Raw genomic sequence first — 26,017 nt, 5'->3', positions numbered from 1 at the left:
CTCTCTCTCTCCCCCCCTTTTCCTCTCTGAAATCAATAAAAATATATTTAAAAAAGAGTAAACTTAAAAAAATAATAACAAAATAAATAAATAGAAATGTGTCGTGTTTCCACAAAGCTACTTAGATTTCACGTCCTGCTCTTTGGCCGTCACTCTCAGAAAGGTAGATGTAGACAAAGCTGCGAGGTAGATGTAGAAATGGAAGGTTATTCGTTGCTCCTCGTGTCCTACAGACTAATTAAAAACAGAACTGGAAAGAGAATTCAGGACAAGCCTCCAGTGCACAGGAGTGGGGAGGAAGAAGGTTGGTTATTCCAAAATTAAGAGGCCACTGCCAAGCACTTCACCTTCCCAGGCATCATCTATGCCACTTCTTTATGCCGTTGAAGGATACACTAGAAGTGAAATGAACGCAGGCAGGGCTGGGGGGAAACCGTTTGGAGGATATAATCAAGGCAGACATGGTTCCCCGGCTGGTCCCGGGCCTCGTGCAGTCCCCCTCTATGAGTCTCTATGGGTTCACCCTTCCCTCCCTCCCCTGAGGACACAAAAGGTCTGCTGCTCTCCCAACTGTCAGCCACGAGGACACAGGCACCACCCTTGGCTCAGATGACGGCAAAGTCATTGCTTGGTTTTTACGATTATCGTCACTTGGTGTGCAGCCAGGACAGGGACTCCAGCCTTTCACACTCCAGAAAACTAGAACAATTAACTGAGGCACCTCCCCAAGGACAGAATGGAAAGCAAGCGAAGGGCTCAGCCACGTGCGCCCACTGGACCGGTCACCTCCCCCGTGAATCGGTGTATCAGGTGTCGCCGCAGGAAGTACAAGCGACCTCTCCGGATGTGACCCTCGCCTCCCTGCTCTTCCCATGTCCCCCAAACAGAGCCAGGGACCTGACGGCCCCCAGGATGTGAGCCTGAGGGGCAGGGGCAGAACCTGGAGTCCGGGCTCCAGCTCAGCAGCGCACTCTGTTGCAGAATGAGCACACTGACTTCATCCTATAATTTCTTCTTTACTTAAAATATAATAATAATTGTGGCTGGGGCTCCCGTGCTGGGCTCCATGGCCTCTTCCCCTTCCTGTCTTCCCACCTCAGCGTCTCCAGCAGGACCCTCCCCGATGGAACACGGGCCTGAGAAGAACGTCTCCTGGCCGCCCTCACACTGTGTGACCCAAACCTCTCAGAACCAACTGAACATCTCAGCACTTGGGTGGACCTGCTTCATCCAGACTGTTCTCTCACTAAAGGAAAACAAACCAACGAAAACACCCAGAGTCGCCATCCACAAGACGTGTGCTGGAGGAGGGTTATGAGTGTTTCTATTCACGGGCATCAAGAGGCTGCCCTGGACCAAGGCCAAGTTCTTCCTTTTCTCCTCTCGGCCTCCCCGGCCTGCATGCCCTGCAGGAAAGGCCCCATCACACCTTGTCACGGTCAGCTGTGTCCTCCCAGGAGGATGAGGTCCTGGAGGACAAGAAAGCTACCAGAGGGTCCCGGGCTCTGGCTGCTGGGCACTGAGCCTTCCCGGGGACAGAGCTGTCCCTGTCCTCACTTCTTCTGAGAATCGCTGGCTCCAAAAGAGTCCCTCTACTTGAATCCAAGTTTTTTTTTGCTGAGATAGCCTTTCCAGATAGTCCAAAATGAGCACCCAGCCCCCTAAATAAGTGACGAACCCACGGGTGTGCCCTGCCGCTGTGGCTCAATGGTTGAGCGTCAACCTATGAACCAGGAGGTCACGGTTCAATTCCTGGTCAGGGCACATACCCGGGTTGCAAGCTCAATCCCCAGTGTGGGGTGTGCAGGAGGCAGCCGATCAGTGATGCTCTCCCATCATTGATGCTTCTATCTCTCTCTCTACCTCTCCCTTCCTCTCTGATATCAATAAAAATACACCTTTTTTAAAAAAAAAAATTTTTTTTAAAGACCCTGGAAGGCAATTCCAGGGCCAGGTCCTCTGGAAGGTTCAGAGAATGCTCCTGCTCCAGAAGGAACTCTCTAAGTTTGGGCCAGAGGTCTGCGGGAGCTCCAATGCCAACGTGGGCTCAAGCGCCAATGTGACCTCAGACCTGTGCCACCAGGAAGGGCGAGTGGAGCCACTGGGAGCGCTCCCTCTGCGTGAAGGAATGCAGCTGCGAGCCGTGAGCCGGCGAGGTCTGCACGGTTCACAGTCCACACTCTGAAGGGAAAAGGCAGGGCTCTTTCCAGAGGCTCAGTAAGAAATCAACTCCGAGGCAACGAGGAGACAACTCAGGAAGTTTAGGAAAAGGTAACCACATCCCAGTGGGAGTTCAACGGCTTTACGGTTTATTGGTTAAAACCCTAAGTTTTAATTTCAAGATTGGATCTTAATGTAACAATTCTTGGCTGCCAGAGCTGGATGAATATGGAATAACAGGAAAGAATAATAGGAAAAAATCAGCAAAGGTGGCTCCAGGGACTGATATTTTATTACACCACACTTGATCCTCACCCAGAGGTCAGAAAGCAATAGGATTTCACTCTCTACTTAACCTGGAGCCTCTCCAACCATTATTTAAAGTTAGATGCTCTGAGGGCACAAAGATGATTCAAAAATAAGAGAGAGCTGATGGTGGTGGGGAGTGGCAAGTGAAGAGGAAGCACACTATTAACAGTCTTAAAAGAAATACCTACCCCATGAAGAACACCAGGACCAAAAATAAACTTCACACAAATGGAAAATAAACTTTTACAAGCCATCTTCTCCCGGTGCTGATTTTTTCCTTTCCATCTGACTGGAATATAAGCAAGACAGGATGCTGACTGAGATGAACTTTTCACTTTTTAAATAGCAAGTAGGTCCTGTGCTACATATAAATAAATCTTAAAATGGTCTTCAACAAGGTCAAATTTCCAGCAAGATGAGACTCTACTGCAGAGTCCTGGGTTCCCCATGTCCAGAAGCCTGGGCCGAATTAATCTGAACAAGTGGTCATGGGGTGAATGATGGCCCAGCACCCCCTTCCTTCCTCCACTCCCCACCTTGTCCAAACGGACCCAACCCTCCACTCAGGAGCTTCACCTGTGGCACAATATGCCTAGAACGCATCAGCTCACATTCCCTACTTTCAATGTAAAAATGTATTTCCGTCCTCGAAGTCGTCTGCTTTTCTATAATGGATCTTGATGCTCCTCCCACTGAGTGGCAAGGTTATGTGCCTTCCCCTTGAACTTGGAGCGTCTGTGACCACCTTGAACACCAGAAGAGATGTCCTGTGACTTGAAGGGTAGGTCGTAAAAATGCCATGCACTTCCATGTTAGATGGAAACCCAGATCAGCCCACACAAAGAGGACGTGTTGAGAGGCCACAGGTAGGTGTTCTGGCCATGAGCTCATCTGAGGCCCCTGCCCAGCAAGGCATCTGCCAGACCTGTGAGGGACGATAACCCAGACGATACCAGCCCCAGTCCATGCATCTTCCCAGCTGAGGCCCCAAACATCATGGAACACCCAACCCCTCGGTGTCTAGCCTGAATGACCCGCAGAATCTATGAGCAAAGTTAAATGGTTGCTCTACACCCCCAAGTTTTGGGGTGGTTTGCTCCTGAGCAGGGCTAGGGAACCATTTATCTGCCAAGGGCCATTTGGATATTTATAACATCACTCGCGGGCCAAATAAAATGATGAACTTTAAAATTAACCTGCTATATTTGGTCAAGCACTTAATTAACTCAACCCTAATGCCTTGGCAGGGCCAGACCAAATGATTTCAAGGGCCTTATGGCCCGTGGGCTGGGCATTCCCCACCACTGTTATAGGGCAAGGGTAACTGGGACATTGACCTTCTGTGAATAGAATCACAAATTTGACTGAGAACCCTAAGTGACAAGTCAGCCAGGTGTTACACACACTGGGAAGAGGGCGGTCCCAGATGCAGGAGATGTGGGCGGATCTTGGGCCAATCACGTCTCTCGCGTGCGAACTGTATGAATCGTAAAACGGGATTAAGAGAACCTGGTCACGGTAAGGATGCAATGAGACAGCATACAGAGACCCTTCGAAAGGTCTGAAATGTGAGGCATCCTCCATATCATACACATCTTCATTTTAGACACATGACTTTCATGACTGCATAATGCCTATTAAGGCCCATTGGAATAGCAGAATGAGAGGTGGTGATGAAGGTAGTAGCAACAGGTAAAACTTTCAAGATTTATCACTGTCCCATTTTCCTTCCCTCTACCTGCTTTCCGCTAGAAAGCACAAAACATAATCTTAATAGGAAAACGAAACATTCCGTTCCTAAAAGCGCACACACACAAACAAGCATGCATTGCAGGTCTTTCGATGGCTCGAGGCTCACAGGGATAACTGAAATGCGCTGACTCTTTCTGTAAGTGCAATCCTAATAGCATGCCATCATTTAGTTATCTTCTTTAGTCCTTACTGCCCGCCTATCAGATAGGTTCGAGGGTTATTTCAGTTTTACAGGTGAGAAAACTGACGCCCAGGGCGCTCACTTCTCACCGTGATGAAGTACAAAACCGGAAGTTAAACCCCGGGCGTTCTGAAGCAGGGCCACCCTTCTAACCACGGCACTGGGCTTCCCCCAAATGTTCTTGAGGGTAAAATATGCACTCACATTCAGTTCCTTTCCTACCCAATTACTGGGAATGTACAAGGTGCTCTTAATCACATCCTACCACTCACGGTCCCTGGAAGAAACACAAGGGAAAAGGGAAAAGGACTTTCATCAGACCCCAGCAGAGAAATGTTTTCTGTTCCACCTCCAACTGCCTCGGTGGGTGAATTACGTGTTCCCGTCCCTGGAGCCCAGGGACCTGTTTACAGAGTAGGTGGGACCCAGCGGGTTCCAGCTGAACATCCATGGGCTACGTCAGGTGGCTCAGGTCCTGGCAAAATTCTGAGAGAACTCAATGGGCTACCAAAATAATTTATTTAAAAAAAAAAACCCCACACGATTCTCTCCAGCCCAGATGCCATGCAGCAAGTAGTTCAGTTCTCTTCTTTCCTTAAAAAATGCAGTGTCATAAGCCGCCCTTTTGAATTTCTAAGACTAGAGGATGAGTGGAAGGAGAGAAGGAAATCAAGAATAACGGGTCCTCAGATGGTGAGCAGTGACTGGGACAGACAGGACTTTCCCCGTCACTTCCCCTTTCAGCCCCAGGTTTCTCCTTGGCTTCCTGATGCCCAAGGCAATAGAAAGCAGATTCCCTCCCACGGGACCAGACCACCTGTCCAGTCCAGACCAATGCATGTCAGAGTGTAGCCCAGCAGTTCTCAACCTGTGGGTCACGACCCCTTAGGGGTCGCCTAAGACCATCGGAAAACACATACATAATTACATATTGTTTTTGTGATTAATCACTATGCTTTAATTATGTTCAATTTGTAACAATGAAAATACATCCTGCATATCAGATATTTACATCACGATTCATAACAGTAGCAAATTACAGTTAGGAAGTAGCAACGCAAATAATTTTATGGTTGGGGGCCACCACAACATGAGGAACTGTATTAAAGGGTCGCGTGGCATTAGGAAGGTTGAGAACCACTGGGGTAGCCCCAGCACCAGCAGCATCAATATCTCCAGGAAGTGGTCCAGGCTCCCACCTCAGACCCACTGAATCAGAAACAAGTCCTCCAGCTGATTCTGACACCTGATAAAATTTCAGAATCACTCTTCTCAGATGAGAGCCACAGACCTGAATCACGGGACCACCAGATTGCTCTGGTCCACATGGTCTGAGTCACGCCCTGGCTCATGTCCAGGCAGTGCTCCTAGCCACTTGGTCACTTCATACCCAGGGCCCTCGGCCTTGGCTGGGCAGGCTGATGGGATGAGCTCAGCCTTCTGGTCTACTTGTCTTGCTCTTGAGCAATCAGCCTTTCATTCATTGAACCATGGGCAACACAGATGGAATCTTGTGAGACTCCCCTAAACCAGCTCAGATTTTGTGCACTTTGCCAACCTCTTAGACAACTCACGTAGGTGAAATGCTGCCTCCAACTGACCACCCTGCCCTGGGCCAACCTCTGGCCAGGGAGCAGCCGCTCTGAGCACTCAGTACCACTATGCGTCCCCTTCCGCCCTTGGCAAGTGCCTCTGAGGAGTTGCTCCCTAGGGTCTATTCCATGGGCTTGTTCTTCTGTTTTCAATGGTCACATCTACAGGGACAGTCCATTTGTTTGGCAAGGTTCAGTGAATTCTTGCTATCAAACTGACCAACTGTTATTTATAAATCAAGTTTGATGAAGTGACTACTGTCTACATTGGTTCAAAACTTTCAAGTGAAGGGAAAAGCTTTTACTCTGTCGATACTATAAAATAAAACCTTCAAAACAGTATCATCCCAAAGTCTACATGTCCTTCTCAGAAAAAGTGGATCCCATTTCCGGCCTGGGGGAGCCCCCATTTCTTAGGGACTTGGAGCGTGACGGGCCAAACAGATAAAGGCCCGTTGCTGCTGCTGGTCCATTCCTAGCACCCAAGACAAACAGCTCCATGTGAGCCCTTATTGAATCCTATTTCTGTCCACCTCTCATCAGTGGGTTCTCATGACTTGGGCTCGCATCCAGCGCTTCTTCTGGCCGATATTTTCCTAATGTTACCTCATCTCTCTACTCTCTGCAGTTGTCCCATTCCACTCTTATTTCCCTTCAGCGAGTAAAAAAGAAAAAGGACTAAAATAAGAACATCTTTCCAGAGGCTGAAGGAAGCTCTACAATGTCAAAGTGTGTCTTGGTGAAAAGGTACACACGTTCCCAGAGGTCCTCCCCCAGCTCACTACAGAGGCAGAGGCCCTCCTCCGGGAACCTCACGTGTGTGTTCTCGTTAGACTCAGAATGAAATAATCCTCAAGTGAGTCTGAGAGATGTTACCAAGGGACAACGGCATGAAGAAGGGACCCATCCGCTAGACGCGACCCAAACCTGTGCACTTCTAGGAAGACAAAGCCTCTGTGTGGCTCAGAAGAAACTTGTAAAACAATCTTGTTTAGGGAAACTGCTCACTGCAGTTCACAGCTGCAGCATTCCCCCGCTCCTGTCCCCAGGGTCCCACCCAGCTGAGGTCGAGTGTGTGAATCCTTTGAACACTTAACGTGCAAGAATAGCAACAGCCAGAACAGTCCACGGGACTCGAAAGCTGTCCAGAAAAAGCTGCCAAGCACTTGAGAGGTGCATCCTGTTGGGTCTTTGCTGTACCCTGGAGAAGGAGGTCAGCCAAGGCCAGGGGTGGCCAAGCCCAGGGAAGAAATGCTGGAACTCGGGGGGAATCAAGGCAATTGCTTTGGGATATGGCAAGATCGCGGACTAACCCCACTTTGGGGAGCTGGTTTCCCACAACTGCACGTTAGTTGAAAACCTCCCACTGGCAGGACTCCATACAAATTCTCAAAGCACCTCTCAGTAGTACCAACATTTCGTCATCACCATAAATTGGAGGCCAAATCTAATCTGGCTTCATGCTCAGCCACTTCTCTGCCCCCTGGAACCTACAATCTGTTAGAGCAAAGTTTCTCAACAACTCCCATGCATACAAAGGACCTTTGCAGGTGCTATTTCCTCTCCCTGTAATGTCTTTGCTTCCATGATGACACCGCCAACTCCTCATCAATTCAGTAAACCCCAACCCATCTTCTGTAGTCCAGCTCCTTTCTCAAACTTGCACCCTCCTGGCCTTAGACATATTAATAAAACTAACTACATCTCTGAGTCTCTCAGCACTTCATACCTGCATGCATTATGGCACTTATTTGTATTACTAGAGGCCTGATGCACAAAATTCGTGCAAGGGGCTCAGCCGCCACCGCCACCACCTCGGCTTCATCCGGAAGGTCATCCCACCTAATTAGCACATTACATTTTTATTATTATAGAAGATAGTTGCGTATTTGTATGCATCTTCCCCCACTAGATGTTGCCTTGTAGTCACACTGTCTTATTCATCTTTGTACCCTGAGGCCTAGAACAATGCCTGGTGTTCAGAGCACCAGGATTTAATTCAACTTAACTAATTAGACCAGAGCCCAGGAAAATGATCAGCATGGAGTATCGCTTGATTCATAGTCTAACTGGTGTTAGCTGCAAACGCTGCCAAAGCAAGTAAGGGAATCACAGGATTAGCAAGGAGTTAGATGCTGAAGGAAGGCGTGGTCCAAGCTCCCTCAGTACTGGGGACAGGGACTGTAAGGTTCATGCTTGAAAATCTCTGGTGATGAAAGACTGACTCCCTCATGAGACAGTCAATTCCAAAGAACAGGGTGGGTCAGCTATACGCACACCGGTGATGAACCAACCCATCAGGTCCAGAGCTCTCTCCCTTGTGGCCAAGTTGTGCTGAAGACTGTGGCTAATCCAGCTGATGGTCCCCAGCACTTATCTCACCCAAGTGGAGCTAAAGTAGGAGACTCAAAAAATTGTGCTGAAAATAAATAGATTCCAGGTCTTGAGCTAAGCACTCTTTTAAAAAAATATATGGTATTTTATCCATGTCAGTTTTCTAGTTTTGATAATCTACTAAAGGTATGTAATGTTATCATTGGGTAAAAGGTACCTGAGAAATTTCCACACCATGTTGGCAACTTCTTATGAATGAAACCATTTCAAAATAGAAAATGTTTTAAAATTTGTATTTATATCTATGAAAGACAGAGAAAGAGAAATAGGGGAGCCAAGATCACTGCCCAGAGGGTATGTACCATAATGGAATGATTTGGGCATGGACACAGGGAGATCACTTGGCGGTTTTTAACATCTATACTAGAGGCCCAATGCATGAAATCTGTGCTAGGGGCTCGGCCCTCACAGCCCCAGCTTCGTCTAGAAGGTCGACTGGTCTAATTAGCATATTATGCTTTTATTATTATAGATAAGTACTGAGATGGCAAATTCCATCCTGTCCATGGCCTTGTCCTCTCACCCACTGCTTTACACCTGTCTTGAGACCAGAGCTATCTGGTCAGTTTATCATGAGGCATACCCCTACCTGTGTTAGCCAACCCAGCCTTTGACCAGCAGCCAAGGTAACACTCAGGCTCACCAGGAAACCAGGGAAGGGAAAGTCAGTGGATCCATAAAGAGCACCAACTATATGCTAAGGACCCTCTGGGGCGCTCTGCAGAAGTCATCCCCATTACTCCTCACTGTCATCCATGCTGTGTCCATTCCACAGAACCCAGGAGACAGGAGACATGCTTCCGGCCCGTTAGTGAGGAGGTGCCAGTCACACTCCAGTCCGGTCCTCGCTTACCTATGGTCATTGCAGGGGAACCACTGACCGCTGGGTCAGCAGTTACACTCACAGGTTTTCAGAAGTCCAACATCCAACCTGTTTTGTTCAAACCCTTTAACTTCACTTACGCTTTCAATCCCAATGCCCATTTCTGCTCCTCTCTAGGCTGGTGTTTTGGAATGTCTGTTAATCCCATGGACTTCTTTTAGCCCCTCTGGGTGGGGATGGGTGTGGCTGGAGAGCCAGGCCTGGGAATTTTGTCTTGGGCACCAGGGCTTCAGTGAAGCACCAGCCCCCAGGCCTGCATGGCGGGTGCGTTCCTGGGCATTCAACAGAAGCCTGTTGAGGCAAAGGGGCAAGTATTTCAAAAAAGACTCCCACTTATCCAGTGGTCATAAATCAGTAATCATTTAATGATGGGGAGGAGGAGAGAGGATCACATTTTCTTCCATTAAGACCAGCAATCAATCAAGCGTGCTGAAAGTCCAGCTAAATTTAGCATGAGATATGGGCTTTCAGAAAGTCCTCCACAGTGTGAGAAGCCACTAAAAATATAACAAAACAATTAAGTCACCACAGGACTGATGGAGGTCTATAAAGGGGGCGCGGGGGGGGGGGGGGACCCTAGAGATGGGGACTAGGGCCTACCATCCCTTGAAATAGGTCTTACGGATGAGGAGAACCTGGAGAAAAATCTCTAGATGTGAGGTATCACTCGGTTGTTCCGTGACCGAAATGCAACGCTAAAGGAGAATATCTGAGTGAATGAGGAGAAAAGGATAGGAAGGTGTACAGTCCAATTACTGAGAGAGAACTCATCCACCTTGTAGCACCATCGCCTAAACTTCAGCAGAAAAAGGTGTTCTGTGGTCAAGGATGTTTGGGGAACGCAGAAGACTGTATCCCCCTTGTGTCCACTGGCTTCTAATGTGCAGGTCCTACAACAAAGAACCTGCCCAGTGTGAAGGGCAGCATTTTCCCCAAGTGATTTGAATACAGAACTTTGTTTTGTTCTTGACATGGAACCTGCTACCATCCCATGGGGGAGAGAGGGAAAACACTTTGGGAAATGCTGGTATAAAGGATAATATTCTTGATGATATGGATGTGATTTCAATAGAGACCTGGTGTCACCAAAGACTGTTCCACTAAGAGAGTTGTTCTCAACCTTGGCTGCACATTAGAATCACCAGGGAATCTTTTTAAAATCCTGATTTCTGGGCCTCATCCGCCGGAAATTCTGTTTCCTTGTTACTAATGTTGTGGCCCCACCCCATAACAAAGAAACAGAATTTCCGGAGGACGAGGCCCAGAAATCAGGATTTTAAAAAGATTTCCAGGTGATTCTAATGTGCAGCCAAGGTTGAGAACCACTGCATTAAGATGATCAGCCTGTGCGTTACTGCTGACACAAACCACCTGTACTGACTGAACATACACTGCTTCAGTCCAAGACTGAGTTATGACAACCCCATGTTCGGCAGGAGGAGGTGGGGAGTTGCCGGTTCTACTCTTCCTGAAGCCAGCTTTCCACTGTAGGAGCTCTCAGATGGCCATTTTCCATGCCATCAGGCCATGGGAACGGACAGGTATTCATTTACTTGCAATTACAATCCAACAGACTATTTTTATTCACATCTGGTCTATAAAACCTTGGACAACACACAAATTAACTCAAAATGGATCACCAACTTAATGCAAAAGCTGACATTATAAACTTCTAATAGAATACCGTGGGCATATGTTCAGCTTGGACACAGTCCAGCATCTCCCAACATTCAGTGAACATTTATTAAGCAATTAGTCAACGTCAATTACTCTGCCCGGTGCTGGGGATATGGCGAGAAATGATGCAGTCCCTGATGCCAACTGTGTTACTTATGATCTCTTAGGAGCTCTTTATGGGTTTGTCATTAATAAAAGTTACCCAACCTCTTTGAATATATGTCTGTTTCTTGCCAGTACTACCTTGGTTGTAACCCAAGTACATGGTACTTTTGGGCTCATTAGTTGATGGAGTAAGGATACTATCTGCTATATGCTAACATTTCTCTGACCAAGCAGATGGGAAGAAGGACATCAAGCCCGGGGCAAGTACAGGATGAAAGAGGAGCAAATATCAAATTTCTGGAGAGTCCCACGGATAAACACCGGTGTTGAATCCAGACCCACACACTGTGGAAGAGGCGTCAGCCAGCTGTGGGTCCAGGTGGCAGGATTTTCTCAGCCAGCCGGAAGGAACTGGCCAACGGGAAGGAATTAACACTTGCATTTAACCCTCTGTTGCAGGCCTCTTCCCACACTGGTGTTGACAAAGAGCAAAAACGGGGCTGGCTTGAATTTCTTCCCCTTTATTTTCCCTGACCTTTGGGGAGGGAGTGGCTAAAAGTTCAGATACAAAGGAAGAAAGGGATAAAAACAAAGAGTGAGGGTATCTGGCTAATGGAACAGCAAATTGGAGACCCAAGGGAAATGGGCCCCTCGGAGCCTGGGAGGAAACAGGAAGTGGGGGGCTGGGAGGACAGACAGGCAGATGCCTGTGGCCTCTCAGGGCAGGACTAGGAGGGGGTGTGATGACAGGGGATGGACTCTGGTACAGTACAGGAAGGACTCTCAGGTTATCTGTACCTCCAATGCCAGCTGGGCTGCCAAACACAATGGCTCTCTCCCATGCCCAGTGCCCTGTGCATGGCTCTCTGCTCGAGAACAGGGAGCACCCCACCAGCAGAGCAGCTATAGGCGGAGGCACTGGAGGGAGGGAGGGCCAAGCTGCACCTCCCGCCATTCCATCAGGCGGAGAGCATTGTTTGTGGCACCGAGGAAACGCTTAGCCCCGACTTCAACACAGGAAGCCCTTAGCCACTGACCGTGCTCACTTACTTCCGCCACCGTGGTGCCCTCCAAGCCTCTGAGTGGTAACAGGGTTGACTAATGAGTCCAAGGAAGGTCAGTACCTACGTCCATGGGTGAGGAACATGACACCAGAACCGCGGGCCTCTCCAGCCCCAAGCATTTCTGCACCCACTCTCAGCCCCACCCCCTCCAGCGTGATACCAGGAATCCCACCATGTCATCAAAACCTAAGCAGGAAGCCTGACAGCACAGGCTCCCCACGCTGTCCTAATCCCTGCGGAAAGCAATGCCGCTGGGGAGGGCCAATGCTGGGACTCCTGCAAGGCTTTCTGAACGGCCGAAAGAGTTTGCACACCCTCAGCACCACGTTTATGGACCCCTGGGCTCCGGGGAGGCACTTCAGAAGCACGCTTCCTAATCTAGGCATGAAGGCAACCTTTCGAAGATGAACGTGTTTCTCGGTACCTCAGGTGGCAGAAGCTGTCCTTGGGCTATGAGTTGGTTCAGGGAATGTGCTTGCACGTATGAATTCACTCTACGGCCCCTGCAGCAATCCCAATGTCCCCCAAGGGGACCAGGAGGTTTGACTCAAGACCAGCATTGCCTGACAGAGTAGCCACTACCCACGTGTGCCTAGAAAGCACATCAAATGTGGCTAAAAGACATGATCAAGCCCTAACCGGTTTGGCTCAGTGGATAGAGTGTCAGCCTGTGAACTGAAGAGTCCCGGGTTCAATTCCGGTCAGGGGCATGCACCTTGGTTGCGGGCACATCCCCAGTGTGTGTGGGGGGGCGGTGTGCAGGAGGCAGCTGATCAATGTTTCTCTCTCATCGATGTTTCTAACTCTCTATCCCTTTCCCTTTCTCTCTGTAAAACATCAATAAAATATATATTTTTAAAAAGACATATCGAGTTCCAAAGACCTAGTGCAAAAAAAGCACACAAATATCTCATTAATAATATGTACGTGGCTTACATGTTGAAATGATAATATTTTGCATATATTGGGTTGAATAATATATCTTATTCAAATTAATGTTCCTGGTTTAACATTTTCAATGTAGCAACTACAAAATTTACGATCACGTGTGTGGCCGTTATGTTCCTATTGGACAGTGATGCTCTAAAGTTTCCACACAAGGACAACTCCTCTTCCTGGACAGAAGGAAGGGGTCACCAGTACCCCGGGGCCTAGGCCTGGCTCCCCGCCAACTGAATCAACTTCCTGCCTCCAGGCATCCCAGCAAGCCACAGAGCTGACTACATACGGGGCGATTGCTCTGTGTGGTTTTTTAAAGATGCTACAGCCTTGAACCGTTTCCTGCAAGTGTTCGGGCCTCCCTTCATTCCTTCCAAGGCAGGTTCAGCACGTGGGACAGAGTGCCCATGCGACTCCACAATCACCATCTGGTGGGTTTGGGCTTTTAAACAAATAATAAGCAAAACCACAAAGGGCTAAAAGGGGAGGGGAGACACCTGCTTAGAAACTCCAGCCCAGTGGACGTAGGGAGGATTCTCACGAGTTTGCATATTTTCCAGTGTGCTGAGCTTAGCACTTTCTAAACAGGTCTCATTTTATCCCCACACTGATGCTATGGGGTAAATATCTGGACGTTGCCTTTTCCCTGGATTACATCTATACCCAAAGAGAGAGATGAGCCAGAAAGCAATCCCTTGTTTTTTAAATGACCCCCAAAATGGTTATGTTGTGTGCGTGTGTGAGTGCATGCGTGTGTGTTCCTATGGTCTCATCCACCAACATCTTTCCAGGATCAGAAACATTGGATCATTACCTCAGGAAACAAAAATCCCCTTTGAAGTTCAGTCCAGTAACTTTCCTCATCCTTCGAAATGGACGGTGAGGGTGAAATGACACTGGAACCTCATCAGTCATTTGACTAGCGTTTCGGCGGTCCTATTCCATATTAGGCATGGCCCAGGGTGACAGAACCAAATGTCGTCAGCTGTCTGCCCTAAAAGAGCTGATCATCCCATAGGAGAGACACAAAGCAAGTCCCAGAGTGTGAAAGGCTGACTTGGTCCTCCCCAGATTCCTCTGTGGAAGTCCTAAACCCCAGAACCTCAGAAGGGAACTGCACGCAAAGGCAGGGTCATTAGGAGGTAATTTAGTTAAAATGGGTTCATCAGGGTGGGCCCCAATCCAATGTGAGGGGTGTCCTTATAAGAACAGGAGATGAGGACACAGACAAGCACACAGGGAAGACCACGGGAGGACGCAAGGGGCAAGCAGCCATCTGCAGGCCAAGGAGAGGCCTCAGGAGAAACCAAACCTGCCGACACCCTGACCTTGGCCTTACAGCCTCCAGAACTGTGAGAACTAAATCTGTCCTTTAAGCCACCAGTGTGTGCAGTACTTTGCTATGATGGCCGAGCCAACAGACACCAAGGAACACAGTTGGGAAGAAGGTCCAGAGCCCACGGGGTGGGGCGGGGTGGGGGGGAGGGCAGGGGGTGTGTGAAAGGAGGAAGCGGGGCGAGGAATCAGGGTGCCGGGCCGCCATCCTGGAGAGGGAGGTAAGGTTTGCACGGGGAAAGCTAGTGGGAAGGGAGCAACAAGAGCAAATGCAAGGAATCTGACGGCATGAGGCTGCCCGACTTGGCCAAGCATGGCTTTCAGAATGGAGGCCAAGAGGCCAAGCGTTCCTTGGATGCAGGGGCTGTGTCTTGCTGTTCGCCATCTCCCCCAGGGATCAGCACAGTATCTGGCACATAGTGGGCGCTCACTAAATGCAGTGGCACACGTAATCTGCCATCTACACGGGAACGCTTTGAGAGTGAAAGGGTAACTATTCATGGCTCTGCTGGGCCCACACATGTAAACCAGGCCTGTCCCAGGCACACCTGGGCATGGGCCACTATATCAGTGATGCGTGTCGAAGTGAACGGAAAATAGAGAAGCGGAAGGCGCAAGGGGCAAACTGGAACCTGGCCAGGGCCCCAAATGCGGGTGTGAAACAACCTGAGCTTCTCAGAGGCAAGCCCTGGTCTTCCTTTCCCTGCACCCGGCAGAGCCTGGCACCCGCCATGTACACACAAGCTGGTGGGCAGCATGCATGAACCAGACTCCGAGTTCCTCAAGCGAGGATTAAATGACATTTATCTTTTTAAATGGTTGAGGCCAAAGACCGAGGGAAAGATCAAAGAGGAGGAAAGAGGAAACTCCACCCACTGCACCTCCCTGGCCCGGGGCTCACAAACCCACACCTGAGCTTCCCTCTAGCCCAGCGGTTCTCCACCTGTGGGTCACGACCCCTTTGGGGGTCGAACGACCCTTTCGCAGGGGTCGCCTAAGACCATCAGAAAACACATATATAATTACATATTGTTTTTGTGATGAATCACTGTGCTTTAATTATGTTCAATTTGTAACAATGAAATTGGGGGTCACCACAACATGAGGAACTGTATTAAAGGGTCGTGGCATTAGGAAGGTTGAGAAACGTTGCTCTAGCCACAGGGCACATCAGATACGACACATGTGGCAGCAGTTAGGAGTACAGTTCTTGGACTGACATGGGAAACCCATGTCATTATAATAAATATCATTTTATGTATAATAATAATGTCATCACTAAATGTTCACTGAAAGAGCTATTAGCACTGTTATGTTACTACGGATTTTCTTGTTATATGCACTGCCCTGATGCGTTTATTTTATTTACTTTTAAATATGTTTTTATTGATTTTTAGAGTGAGAGGAAGGGAGAGGAATAGAGAGATGGAAACATCGATGAGAGAGAAACATCACTGATCAGCTGCCTCCTACACACTCCCCATAGGGGATTGAGCCCGCAACCCAGGCATGTGCCCTGACCAGGTGACCTCTTGGTTCCTGGTTGACGCTCAACCACTGAGCTACACTGGCCAGACCCTAATCCTATATAATAAAAGGCTAATATGCAAATTGTCCCCTAGGGAACTTGACCGACCTGGAGTTCGACCGCTCGCTATGACGTGTGCTGATCACCAGGGGGCAGCATGGAAAGAAGGAAGGCCCGGCTGGCAGCAGGAAGACCCTGATCGCCAGCCAGGCCTAGGGACCCTACCCATGCACAAATTTCGTGCACCGGGCCTCTAGTGCTTTTATAAAAAGTAGTAGTTTTATATCACTCTCTTCACACAAAACTGCTAGGACACACATGGATCGTTTTTTCTCCTTTGCCCACCACTATTCCAGCTCTCATGACACAGGGCCAACCACCTGCAGACAGCTACTCGGAAGGGGGGGTCTCTTCCTTGTGGGGGCATTCCTGGCTGCCAGTGACAGAACCCCTTCTACCATCCCACTCAACTACAACCAGCAAACTCCCTATTCTTAAAATTAGAGGTCACCCAAGCGGGGGGGGGGGCGGGGAGGGTGTTGGGGGGTGCCCGGCAGTACCCCACCAGTCCGTCCTGCACTGATCAGCACTGGGCCAGTTTCCGTCTCAAGAGTTGAGAAGACTCCCGGGGTTCAAACAGTTCCCTTCACCAGGCCCCTCCCCTCCTCCACGCAGCTCAACAATCAGCTCTTCATTACTCTTTGGAGTGTAGAGGGTTGCTGAACAGAACCTCAACATGTATGAGGGATGAGGAAAAGTGAACTTGATCGAGTTTTATTTTTATTTTTTTAAATATATTTTTACTGATTTCAGAGAGGGAGAGAGAGATGGAAACATCAATGATGTTCCATGATAGGAGCTGTTTTATTATCGCTGGGCCTGCTTCCAGAATTTTGCTAATAAAATGATGCTTTTGGGGAAAAAAAAAAAATGATGAGAGAGAATCATTGCTCAGTTGCCTCATGCACGCCCCTTACTGGGGACCGAGCCTGCAACCTGGGCATGTGCCCTGATGGGGAATCGAATGGTGACCTCCCGGTTCATAGGTCGACGCTCAACCACCAAACCACACCAGCCGGGCTTGATCGATTTTTAATGAAAAATCTTTTTCATTATTTTAAATGGAAACTATTAAACCACCTAATAATTTCAGTCAAAATACAGAGTGCCCCTGAACCAAACATGCAGATAGTAAAGCTACGGCCGGGTGGTGAAACTGACCCCACAGGCTTACTTTCCTATTCTTAGCCAACTGAAAAAGCCACAGGAAACAAGAAGAAAAGGACTCTGCTAATCAAAACATCTTGGTGTGTAAGGCATGACTTGAGTGATACGAGCAACTCAGTAACAAACACAACAGATACCATGGTTACGGAGCGGGGAGCTCCCTGTGGCTGGCTTGCAGGAGCCAACTGTTAAATTTTCAGAAGGTTTATGAGTCTGTGGTTAGACATGCCATTATTAAAGCGGCATTTACGAAAAGTGAAATAAGTCAGGCGAAGAAAGACACTCTATGATCTCACGTATATGTGAAGTCTAAAGGAAAAAAAAAAAGCAAAACCAAACTCATAAGCAGAACGAATGGAGGATTGCCAGAGGAAGGGACCGGGAAGATGGATAAAAGTGGTCAAATTTACAGTGACAAAGGCAGTCCTGGGGATGCCATGTACACCATGGTGACTACAGTTAACAACACTATAGATTTGAAAGCTGCTAGGAGAGGAGGTTTTAAAAGTTCTCTTCGTAAGACACGGTGGCCAGTGTGATGCCCTGCCCTTCACCACACCAGGATGGCCATCTGCCCCCACAAGTGACAAAGCAGCTGTAGCAACTTCAGGTTCAAGCTCCCTTGACAGTTCCTCCCGCCACATAAAAGCACAGCCTTCGGGACATCTGCAGCTCCTCAGAGAGCCACTGAGCTTTTCCAGCCCCTTGTCGACCCCTGGAGTGGCTTTTCTTCCTTTTCGCATTCGTCCTTATTATCGGCTCCCTTCGCAGTGGCTGGCGCGTGGTCTTGCTCACCAAAGGTTTCTGCAGGCCTCTAGCTGGGGTGTCACTCATCCTCACAGTTGGGAATGATGCAACTGACCCCGCCCTGGGTCTGGCCTGGGCTGGTCCCTGCATAGACTCAGCGCTGTCCCCCTGGTTTCCTGGCTCCTGAGGAGGCTCCAGTTGGCCCGTGAGACCTACGCGCCTGACCTCACAAAGGGCTGGCTTTCTCGGGGGTCGTGCAGGACTCCGGGATGGAGCACAGCTAGCACCCAGGTCAATGCCTAAGGACCAGAGAACGGTGCGGTAATGACAAGACACGCGTATGTACTCTTCAGCGTCGGCCATGCATCCAAAACTCTCTGCTCCATCATCTCATGCCATCGCTTCCCAGCTGTAGGTCCACAGAGACCTGAGCAGGCCCCGCCCTGACCGGATGCTTCCCAAACGGGGCTCAGGGCGTGGTTTCCACGGCCCATGGGCACTGCTCTACAAAAGGGCTGCCATGTTTGAAAGTGATTCCCCTAGAGTCCTCTGAGTGCACCAGGGAGAAAGTTCCAGAGCGGTGCCAGTGTGTGCTCCATGCTTCCCGAGCACGCCATAACCTCCCCTCCTAACACGAGAGCAGGCTGCTTCTTCAGACACTTGGCAAACAATGAAATCCAGTTAGAGTTCAATGACGTTGTTGTGTCTTCGACGTATTTATTTTTACAGTTACTTTCTATTTTGGCATGCGATAATTGGTTTTCTGCTTACAGGGGGGTACAGCGTTTCTGTTTTAAATTACTTTATTTGAGGCTGGAAGTCAGCTGATTTAAAGAAAAAAAAAATATGCCGGTTGTGGCTCAGTTGGTGGAGCACTGTCCCATGCAGCAGGAGGTCATGGTTCCACTCCCAGCTGGGTGGGGCACATGCCAGGGCTACAGGCTCGATCCCCAGTTGGAGGCGTGCAGGGGGCAGCTGATTGATGTTTCTCTCTCATTGATGTTTCTATCTCTCCCTCGCTCTTCCTCTCTCTGAAATCAATACAAGCCTATCAGAAACAAAAACACTGGGTCTCTGACGACCGAAGAGCCAGAGACACTGGGGCGAGCCCCAGGACCACGGCAGGAAGCACAGGGCACGTCCCAGGAGGAAAGGGCCAGTTCACCTGGACCAGAGCCCAGGGCGCATGGGATTCAGAGAGGCGAGGAGGGTAAACTGAGGCCGCATGGTGGAGAAAGCCGTGAGGCTGACGGGTGGTGTGTGGCCTGCTGACCATGGGGATTCACAAAGGCTTCCAGCCCCCTGACCAGAAGGGGCGTGTCCCCCACACGGGGCTGGTTTGGGGGGAGGAGAGGAGGAAAAGTGAGGCACGTGGGCTGTGAGGCAGAGAGGCCCCGGAAGCAACTGGACGGGCCTCGGCGCTGATGGCCACGGGGAGGCCCTGAGAACGGAACCGGCAGCCACAGGAGGAGGCGCTCATCCCCAAACCCTGTATGTCCTGGAGGCCCCACCAGGGGCACAAACAGAACAAACACAGGCCAAGCGGCGAGCCCGGAGGCAGGTGCAGCCCAGGCAGTCCTCTAGGATGGAGATCCTTACCACCATATAAGGAATAAAAACCAGGGAAAGGAGGAAGGGGGGAAAAAAGATTGGAACAGGCTTAAAGAAAAAAAGAAAAAAGGACCTAAAGATAGCCTAAACAAAACACGCCCGCCCGCCCGCCCGGCCTGCCTCACTGTCTGCTGGCCATATGGTGTGCGATAAGCCAGCGCTTTTATTTATCTTCCTCCGCTGCCTATCACACCCTCCGACAGGCTCCAGTGGAGGCAAAGGCTGCGCCGAGCTCTCGGGCTGTGACAACCAGCTCCCCGTCCTCACTCCCGGAGGCAGCCAGGCGGTGATCCTCCCCCAGCCTCGCTGCCTGTCTCGGCCCCACAAGTGCCCTGGTCTCCACAGCTGTTTCCCCACATCTGGAGGAACGACCGCAGACAGCCCGCCAGCTCATTAGCGCTCACCCTCACTGGCTTACTTGGCCATGACCAGGGTCCTCTGCTGGGACCCAGACAATACTAGTAGAAACTCACACACACAGACACTCACTCACACACACACACACACACACACACACACTCACTCACACTCACACACCTCTCCTTGTGGCGAGAAGTTATCAGACACCTTGAGTGCTGCTTAGCAAGGATGCTGCCTCAAACCATCAACGCCCCAGGGCTCATGCCTTTCTGATGTAGCCACCCACCCCCATCTCCCTGCATGAAAAGATGGTCAAGCAATAAACTGTATCCGCATTTCGCCAGGTCCAAGTTCACTGCTGTTCCCTACCGTGACCCAGACAATCACAGGAAGGTCGACGCCAGCTCTGCACGCCTGAGCCCTAGCCTCAGCCTCCACGCTCTAGGACAGTGATGGCGAACCTATGACACGCGTGTCAGAGGTGACACGCGAACTCATTTTTTTGGTTGATTTTTCTTTGTTAAATGGCATTTAAATATATAAAATAAATATCAAAAATATAAATCTTTGTTTTACTATGGTTGCAAATATCAAAAAATTTCTATATGTGACACAGCACCAAAGTTAGGGTTTTTCAAAATGCCGACACGCTGAGCTCAAAAGGTTCGCCAGCACTGGTCTAGGACCACCTCTCACTCTCGCCTCTCCTCAGCCACGTTTGCACTGAACGGAGAAGTGTGACGCGTGGGGTGGGAGGCGATGGACAGGGTGCGCCTCCCAACAGGACGCCCAGTTAAATCTGAATTCAGATAAACAACAGATACATTTTATTAAATTTCAGCTTTTTTTCGTTTTGTTTCTCAATTACAGTTTACATTCAGTGCTGTTTTGTATGAGTTCCAAGGGTAGGGTCAGAGACAGTCCTATACTTTGCGAAGTGTTCCCCCGGTATTGCCAGTTCCCACCTTGTACTCTACACAGCCGTTACAATATTAGTAGTGACTTGATTCCCTGTGTTGTACTTGGCATCCTCGTAACTACTTCAACAAATATATTTTAATAGAGGTGTATCACATGCACTATCTGGGATGTACTTATACTAAAAAAATCATTTGTTGTTTATCTGAAATGCAGCTTTAACCAGAAAACCCTATAGTCTTATTTGCTCAATCTGGCTGCCCTGGATGTCAGGGAGCGGCAGGAGGAAGGCCTCTGGCCGCCCTGCTCTTCCTCAGGGTACCCTGGGAGGCTGCCTCTGGCCCGCACCTCAGGGTCGCTGTTCCCCGAGGGCACTCTGCAGAGGCCTGGCAAGCTCTGTGCCACCCTATCTCTCAGGCAAAGCAAGAAGCCCCAGAGCCCTGAAGGACAGCATGTGAGGTTAGACCCAGCAGGAGGAAGTCCCAGGGAAGATGCCCCGCCTCCAAGAAGATGCCCCGCCTCCAGGAAGTACAGAGAGACCAAGCACAAGTACCTAAGACCAGGCCATGTTAGAATGTGAGCCTGTGCTGAGCAGCCTCGCACCCCCAAGCCAAAGTAAAGTAACACCTAGAGGGGTAGGTGGCTGGTTGGCTTAACAGGAGCATGAACTGTTTTGTTTGTTTATTTTTATAAGAGAAAACTTATTTAGAAAGTCACGGAGGTAGGAGTGAGCGGGGGAAGATAGGGGCTCAGGAAACAAGTTACAGAGGCAAAAGAAAGGGTCCTTAGAGCTTGAGAGAGAGAAGGGTATAGGTAACATGCCTTGGGGGAGGGGACGGATCCAGGAAGTGAAAGGCAAGGGTGTGCTCTGGGAGTGCCCAGTGCTGAGGAATGACCAGCTACTGACCCACAGGCAGAGGCAGAGAGCACCGGAGGTGGAAGGACCCCTGTGACCCAGACCACGTGGTAAGTGAAATGAATGTGGGCTTTGGAGTCTCACAGAGCCACTTGGTGGCCAATCAGATGAATACATTGACCGCTCTGTGTCTCAGTTTCAGCGTCTCTAAAATGGGCACGCTTACTTACCTTGAAAGGTGGTCGCAAGAATGAAACATTACATGATGAGTACACTTTAAGGACCCTGCATGGAGCCTGAACCCAGCAGGTGCTAAGCTTTATTATCATTTGATTGAGCTATATGTAATTGCCAATATTCTAACAGTCTTCTTGACTTACAAAAATGGCAACTCCATGTAGTGTAATCTAATATTATGAGCCAGTGGCTTTCTGACAACAGCAAAAATAGTCCACAGATTAAGGGTGAAGTATCATTCTATTATTGCATTTGCCCAACCAAATGATAATGCTTACCTTCAGCTGCTGGGTCATCCATCCTGAGGGCTTTTAAGGGTGGGATGAACTGTTTTATAAATGGCTTTCACCCGGTCCTTAGGGCAGTGGGTCTGGGCAGGTCCCAGCACGAGTCCTGGCAGGAGACGTAACCCAGCCCCAATGAAAGGCCTCTCAGGGGCATGGACCTCATGGGCTCTGGGCCAGGCCAAGTGCCATGGATGTGTGCCCCATTTCTCTATATACAACTCAGAAACATGTAGAAGCAGCTGTTATTCTTCCACTCTGGCACTTAGGGCAATAATAGAATGACACTTCATCCCTAATCTGTGGACTATTTTTGAGATCATCAGAAAGTCACTAGCTAATAATATTAGGTTAAACTACATGAAATTTCCATTTTTGTAAGCTAAGACTGTTAGAATATTGGCGATTACATATAGCCCAAACCAAATGATAAGGATGCTTACTTAGCATCTGCTGTGTTCAGACTCAATGCAAGGTTCTGTAAGTATATTCATCCTGTACTGTTTAATTCTTACAACCACCTTTCAAGGTAAGTATTACTGTGCCCATTTTATTTATTTATTTAAATATATTTTTATTGATACCAGAGAGGAAGGGAGAAGGAGAGAGAGAGAAACATCAATGATGAGAAATCATTGATCAGCTACCTCCTGGATGCCCCCCACTGGGGATTGAGCCTGCAACCCAGGGAATGTGCCCTTGACCGGAATGGAACCCAGGACCCTTTAGTCTGCAGGCTGATGCTCTGTCCACTGAGCCAAACCAGCTAGGGCTACTGTGTCCATTTTAGAGTTGCAGAAACTGAGACACAGAGAAGTCAATGTATTCATCTGCCTGGACACCAACTGGGTCTGTGAGACTCCAAAGCCCACTTTCATTTCACCTCCCATGTGGCCTGGATCACAGGGGTCCTCCCACCTCCTGTGCTCTCTGCCTGTGCGTCAGTGGCTGGTCATTCCTCAGCCCTGGGCACAGCCAAGATTCCCATCCTGCCATCGCCTGCCTACACAGGGCCCACTCTGTAACTAATCAAAGGCTGGCCTCCTGAATTAGCAGCAAAGTGTATTTAACAAACAATTTCAAGAGGAGAAAAGCATTTGAGCATTTATTTAGAGTGAGAGGGGAAAGAAGCCAAAAGAATGCACTCCTAAAATAAACAGAAAGTAATCCGGGGAGAAAAACCCAGTCCAAGGGAGAAAAATCTAGTCCAACCAGTTTTAAAACGCCTTACCCATGACTCTGAGATAACATGTAGTGGACCACTGAGCGGGCATCAGGTGCAGTGCGATCCAGCATCACTGCAGACCCAGAAGCATGTGCTTCTGTGACTCTCTTCTGAGAAGATTACTGAGCCTCCTCGAGGGCAGAGGAAGAGAAACCTCCCAGAAGAACAAGTCAAAGACAGAAAGGGTGACTGCTCTCCTGGCCCACCCACCAAAACGCCCCTCGGGGACCGAGACCAGCACGATAATATAAATAAAGGGCTGTCAGACTCAAACTTTAAAACAAGAATGAAGGAATGTTCTCCTGCTCGTGACGAGGTTGGGCGTCAGAGCACACGCAATGCACAACGAACGCAGCTTCCACCGTCCCACGTGCACATGTGCAGACCTCAAAGGCGGAGGATGCAAAGCAGGACTGACCTTCACGTGCGCCACGTAGTGATGACACGTCTCCTCCATGTGCGCCAGGTGCAGCTTCTCCGAGACCTGGCCCACGGTCTCTCCCAGCAGCACAAAGTAGACCCGGGGCAGCTGGCTCTTTTCCTTTTTCGCCACATCCGCCGTCAGAACGTAATTCAGGCCTGCCAATACGTAAGGTCGAAATGTCAGGGAGGACAGACACACAGGGTCAAGCCAGCTCCACTCCTCCTCACAGGATCACGAGTGCATCTCAGACGCCTAACCCTCCGCTGCACGGGGGCCTGCTGCCTGGGCCTACACCTCCTCGGCGAGAAGCACACAGCCAGGTGCTGGCAGAATCCAGAGACGATCAGGGGCCCCGGCCTTCCTGCCCAGCCTCTGTGCATCACACTCCGTGGCTCCCCCCGATTTAAACCTCATGAACTATCAACTGAGCCACCAAGACCCGCATCAACAATCCGCTGTGCTCAACGCGATCAGTGTCCTGCCAAGCGGACGCCCCGTCGAACCCACAGAATAGCAGTAGGAGCTGCTCAAAAGATCAGGCTGCCTGTAGCAGTGACTTCTACAAAGCAATGGGATCTATGCCCAACACAAGGGAGGAATTATCCACTCATTTCCGACTCACATCACAGACGTTAGGTCGTGCTCTATAATCACTCCGTCCACTGGGCTGTGCACCACTGGGTACAGACCGTGTGCCAGGCACTGCGGGGTACAGGGGACACACTGGTGAACCACACAGACCAATCCCCCTGTCCTCACAGAACTGACACTCACGGAAACTCACACACAGCCTGAAGCTTTCTTCCCAGGCAGCCACATGCGGGAATCACACACTGTAGAGTGCCTACCATGTTAGCAAAACCATGACCGCCGTGGGGCATGTATGAGGTGCCCTCCTGCAGAGCCAAACGCATCACTTACCCCTCTGTGTGTAATGCCAGCTGGCAGAGCCTGCTAGGACACAATCTGGGACTTTAAAAAAAATGGTCACAATAAAGAATGCCCATTGGATGAACCCAAAAGGTTCGTTCCGCCTGTTATTTGAGTCTGTTAGAAAATATAGGACAATGTGTTTTAGTAGGTAAATATGGCATTAGTATCAACAGGCCTATTTCACTGCTCATCTGTACTAAAGAACCCCGTTTCAGAGGTCAGCCCCTTTGTACCATTTCATTTTTAGCTGCTTTGTGGGATATGACATTTGTAAAGTGAGAGAAAAGGAACTTTCTGTCCGTAAGTGACCATATGAGACTGCTGAGCAATGGGGAACCCTGCCCCACCCCCACCTCCACCCCCCGCGTCTCTTGGAAGCTGGGCTCTGGCATCCTCACGCCCACGGGCACTGACGTTGGGAGGCCAGGCACCTGGATGGCTCCAGCTTTGAATCCCATCACAGGGCTCAGCCACCAGGGAAGGCATGGAACAGAAGAGAGAGAGAGAGTGACCTGGGCTGGCACTCTGCAGCTGCCACCGGGCATGTTTTTGATGCATTTAATGGTTTCCCTGGGCCTCTGCCATCTCAGGCGTCTTGCCAGGCCAAGCTGGCGGATTCCTGGGCAGCAAGGGCCAGTCTGCCCCAACTTGTTTCTTGCAGCAAACAGCTGATGTCCACGGCAAAGCTGGGTCACCAGGAGCGACCTGGGACCTAGATCATCCCGGAGACACTATCAAGAGGGAAAGAATGCCTGTGGGAAAGTACTTCAGCAGAGAACACACAGGAGCCTGTGCAAGAGCGACACCCCAACTCCCTTGCCGACAACAGCAGAAAATGGGGTGCATGCGTAGAACGTCAAGTGTTCAGGGCAATCCTAGGGACCACCCAGTCCAAACCCTCATTTTTCAGATGAGGAGTTGAGGCCTCAAAAGCGAACAAGACTTGCTCCAGGCCAGAGAGCCGTGCACCTCAGGGCGGGATCTAGGCCTAACCTAGTCTGCCATGCGGGCTACTCCTACCCGGGTTCTTGGTGCATTTCTTATACGGCTGGCAAAAAACACACCTCGCATTTCTGAGCGCACAGCCAAACAAGCGCAAAGATCTAGAACTGAACTCTGGCCAATTTCCTTTTTACTGGTCACCACTGCTCTGAGCAACAGCCACACAGTAAGAGAGGATAAATGTAAGTGAAGTGAGTGTCCTAGTTCTGTTTAGCAAGATCGGAGCTAGAGGTGGGCGTCGTCGATGGAAGAGGAGCCGGAGGCCTTGGCAAAC

At 49.7% G+C, this 26,017-nt stretch overlaps 1 protein-coding gene across 1 annotated transcript in view; it reads right to left on the bottom strand.

The window, feature by feature from the left end:
• The window catches only part of ITGA9 (integrin subunit alpha 9), a 249,627-nt gene that overhangs the window by 167,803 nt on the left and 55,807 nt on the right, over nt 1-26,017 (bottom strand). The window contains exon 13 of the mRNA XM_081105874.1: nt 23,803-23,963. Coding sequence (XP_080962000.1) covers nt 23,803-23,963 — 161 coding nt within the window. The remainder of the gene's footprint in view (nt 1-23,802; nt 23,964-26,017) is intronic.

Source organism: Myotis nattereri (genome assembly GCF_964212035.1).
Source record: "Myotis nattereri genome assembly, chromosome: 14".
NCBI classification, from domain to species: Eukaryota; Metazoa; Chordata; class Mammalia; order Chiroptera; family Vespertilionidae; genus Myotis; species Myotis nattereri.
The sequence above is the reverse complement of the archived record's forward strand: the minus strand, read 5'-3'. Positions and strand labels throughout refer to the sequence as shown.